The 4,466-nt window shown below is 30.7% G+C and overlaps 1 protein-coding gene across 1 annotated transcript; it reads left to right on the plus strand.

Moving 5' to 3' along the window:
* The first annotated feature begins 2,318 nt into the window (after nt 1–2,318).
* LOC125583374 (probable WRKY transcription factor 10) lies at nt 2,319–3,120 on the plus strand. Its single transcript, XM_048750223.1, has 3 exons — nt 2,319–2,612; nt 2,723–2,861; nt 2,936–3,120. Exons 1-3 carry the CDS (start codon nt 2,319–2,321, stop codon nt 3,118–3,120), a joined length of 618 nt encoding a protein of 205 aa, XP_048606180.1.
* Nucleotides 3,121–4,466: the final 1,346 nt, after the last annotated feature.

The following is a 4,466-nucleotide window of genomic DNA, read 5'->3' on the forward strand; positions in this document are numbered from 1 at the left end:
CTAAACTGAACAAAAATATTTTGGTTTACCAAGTCTTCAACTGGTAAAATATTATTTTTCCAATTGAAGTTTATCAAGAATTATTTGCTAAAGTTACTAATTTTTAATAAATAATATTAGAAATAACTGGGCTTAGAAAAGTTTTTAAAATATTGATAATAAACTACAAACTAAACACATAATAAGAAAATTAACAAGATGTACATATAGTATATTTTTATTAAAATGTTTTAGAATAGTAAGTAATAACTTGTGATCTTACTTAAAGTCATGGAACAAAAAGCAAGCTTTCAAAATCTTGAAGAAGCCTTAAATACTGATTACAAAACCTAATTATGTTATATTCTTAATTTAATCTTTATTAAAATATATCTGACTTTTATTTTGAAAAATATTAATAAATATAACATTACGGTAATATATAGGATAAATATGTTATATTAGTGATTAATTTTTATTAGAAAAAATGATTGCTAGCTATTTGAAATATTGACCACCACACGATTAGCCATGCAAACTACACAAATTCATATCTAGCCATACCAAGTATATGTTATTCATGATAACATCCCTCAACTTAATGATGTTATATATTTAACATCACAAGTTTAATTTTATTAATCCAAAGAATGGTGTTGACGTCGGAGACATTAACTAAGTTTAATTCTCCTGTTGATCAATTAAAATCTGATCCATTAGACCAAAATCTAACTCATTATGAGAAAAGGAAAAATCAGGGAAGTTAGTTAATTTACAATCTGGTGAGTCGAATTTTAATTTATGAATGGAAGAATTAAACGTGGTTAAGGTCTCTGACGTCCACGTCACTTTTTAGATTGTTGAAATTAAACTCGTGATGTTAACTACTCAACATCATTAAGTTGAGGGATGTTACCATGCATAACATATACTTAATGTAGGTAGATATACATTAGTTTAGTCTATATGATTAGCTATATGGTGGTCAATACTTCATATAGCTAGCAATCATTTTTCTTTTTTATTATAAGGAACATGCCATGATTTAATACTAATTAAAGTGCATTTTCAGTTAAGATGAAGGATTTAAAACCATTAATTAATGCAGTTCATGGTGATGTACTATCTAGTTTAAATTGCGATATTGATATATCTTCTAGCTAGATTTATCATACAACATTTTTAAAACCTGTGATTAAATTATTTATAATAAACACATATTTATAAATTTTATTATAAAGCTGATATAAATCTAATCATGTTCTAAAATATATTTTAAACATTGTTATAATCTTACAATAATCAAATACTAATTAACAAGGTGTTTTGCCCACACATAGGAAATAAACGTCTTATGAATACTTATTAAGTTTTGTTTTATTGGAAAAATAATAGTATATATTACTGAAGTTAATTATTTTTAACCAGAAAATATTTTTATTTCTCTTGGTGTAAATAAAATAGGGGAAAAACAAACAATTTTTTTTTCATAATATAGTTAGTTTTTGGTAGGCCTTAGATTTTGAACCAAACCAAACTTCCCAAACCAAACCAAAATTTTGGTTAGGTCGTCCAGAAGTTTGGTTCGATATTGTAGGTTTTCTAAAAAAAATTGGTTTTCATTTCAGTTTGGTTCGACAATCAGTTACTTTGGTTTTCTTCTTAAAAGAATTATAACTATACTAACTATTTTTGAATAACTAACCAAATTTATATGGAATTTTAGCAAAATTAAACCGATATCTAACTGTAATAAAACATTTTGGTAGGCTTTTTAAAACCGAACTAACCGAATACTGTACCAAACTCTATTTCTGGTTAATTCGGTAATATGTAAGTTGAACCGAACTAACCCGAAAATGAACTACCGAACTGAATATTCTGAATTAACCAAACCCGCATGTTTAGCTTTCGGTATTGTTTTGATAAAACCGGACTGAAGTATACACCTTTCATAAAAACTGAAAAAGATGTAAATATTAATTAAAACCTCTTAAGAAATTGCTGACACTTGGATGACCAAAGTTTGACCACATGAAATTGTTACCATTTAGGAAAGTTTGACCACATAAAACAATTACCAAAATGAAATGGTTGATGTTTACTATAAGAAAGCCACCTCCCTTCTATTCAGCACACACATTACCTAGTTTCGTTTGAAGAAAACGGTTTTTCCTTTACTTCTATAAATAAATTATTCATTACTTTATTTAAAATCTCCCAAATTATACAACCTTCACATTACATTATTTGAATTCCAAATAGTTTTTCTGTTTTCAATGATCTTTTTGTTTTTATGCGGTTTTTGTTAATATTTCAGGGTTTTCTCCCTAACAAAAATGAGTGATCATAATTCAAACGACAATGGTACAAAACCGATCAGTGAGACGTCGTCTGGAACCATCTTAACAACTCCTCAGTCTGAACGAAGATCTGGTGGTATCGTTGAAAGAGTGTCTGCAAGGATAGGAAGAGATATTCCACCGCTCAATATGGAAGGCATCAGCCGATTTGCTAATTCTTTCGGGAACCAGAATCTTGTTCATTTTCCTATTAGCGTAACATCTCCAGGATTCAGTAGTCTCTCTCCATCTTTGCAATCTCCAAATATGTTCACTAACTCTTCTTCACAGGTAAGTAACAATGTGTTTAATAAGTTTAATATTGATCTCTACATGTTATATATATTTTAATATATGATAAAACTAAATGTTTATTGTCTTTGTGTAACTTATGTTTCAAGATTATCCCTCCGAGTCCAATCCCGAATGACGCGACTCAGGAGATGGTGGAAAGTTCAGGTGGCGCCCATGGAACGATGATGATATCGAACAACAATCTTCCTCATCAGCCGTTGGACATTGATCTGCCTCCTCAAGGATGTAATAGATTTCTAGTGTCTCGAATTTGCTTTCAGTTTTGATTCTCCGCATAATAATATTGTTGTTTTTTACAGGTAAAAAAGGCACTGCTGATATTCCTACGGAAGAGTCTGCTGATATCACATCTCATGAATCTAATGCTGATCCCATTGGTGCTCCTTTACTCCCTTCTTTTGATTCTGAAGTTGTTGCTGAAAAGGATGCTACGAACCTTAGCTCCCTTAAAAGTGATAGGGAAGACGATGACAAGGACAAATAATACAACCAAGAGGAAGACAAAGACAAAGATCACAACATTGTTGTAGAATAATAATAATAATAATAATAATAATAATAATAATAATAATTTTAACATCTTAATTAAATTGCATAATTGATATATTGAATAATAAGTTTGACCTGAATTACATGATGTACAAAATCTTGTACTTATCCCCGTCATAATGATTCTAATTCTGTATAGATTTTGAATTCTTGGTTTAGAATAATTATCAAATATAAAAGGTTCGATAACTATAAGAAATTTAGACCTGAGAAATGAGGAGAGAGTTACTCAAGAGGACAACATCGCACCTGACTGCAACCTCTGGTTAGCTGGCTCTTCAAAGTATCCTCTCCAACATATCCTAAGCTCTCTCCCACACCAATTTATCCACTTTGATCTTCGTCTTTTCTCTCATCTCCTTACAAACTTCTTCGGTACATGTTGTGAACACAACCTTGGATCGTTTCTGTGCATTAGGTGGTGGAACTCCAGCTTTCACCGTATATAAAATAAATGAATAACTTGTGTTACATATAAACCATATAAATACTCAATTTCCTGTATGGAAAGTAACTGATTTAGAACACTTACCAAGATCAACTTTCTCCAAAACATCATCAAGAAACAAAATGAATCGTGTCTTAATATCTCAAAGATCTTTGCAGCTTTCTGTCCACATCCTATCTGAAAACCCAGTCTTCTCCCTAGTTGGTCAGATTTAGAAGAGTAAGTATACCATGATTCTAGTTGTTAAGCTTGTGATATTGTTGTAGGGTTATTGTGGCTGGTTAACTTGTCAATAAGTTTACCTGAATGAATCTCATATCTCTGGTTTTATTAAGATTCTAACATTCGCTACAGGTACATTTATATATATATTTGGTCACCATATTATCTAAATGAATCTCATATCTCTGGTTTGACCAGATATTTGGTCACCATATTATCTAACTAATCATATGAAATGACAAGAATGTTCTGCATAATCCATCACAGATAACATATGAACGTTTTCTGTAAATTATTCCCAAGGAAGTTAAGTAGGGAAAGAATGAGGTTAAGCCTTATCAACGAACAAGAAAGAAAGTATATTCTTGAAATGCTATAGCGTATTAGTTTGTGGGGAGAATTGCCAAGTGTGACTCAAAACTTGGAGTCAAACCCAAAACAATACTCCAACTTGGATCAAAGGCAAAAGTAACCTAAAAGGCTATTGAAATTACAAATATCCCCTTATGACCAAACAAAAAAACGGAATTTTTTTTACGTTTCTACCCCTCGCAAGTCGTCTGTTTAGACGACTTGAAAATAAGTCGTCCAGACGACTTAACTGAAAGTCG

Source organism: Brassica napus, chromosome C3 (assembly GCF_020379485.1).
Source record: "Brassica napus cultivar Da-Ae chromosome C3, Da-Ae, whole genome shotgun sequence".
NCBI classification, from domain to species: Eukaryota; Viridiplantae; Streptophyta; class Magnoliopsida; order Brassicales; family Brassicaceae; genus Brassica; species Brassica napus.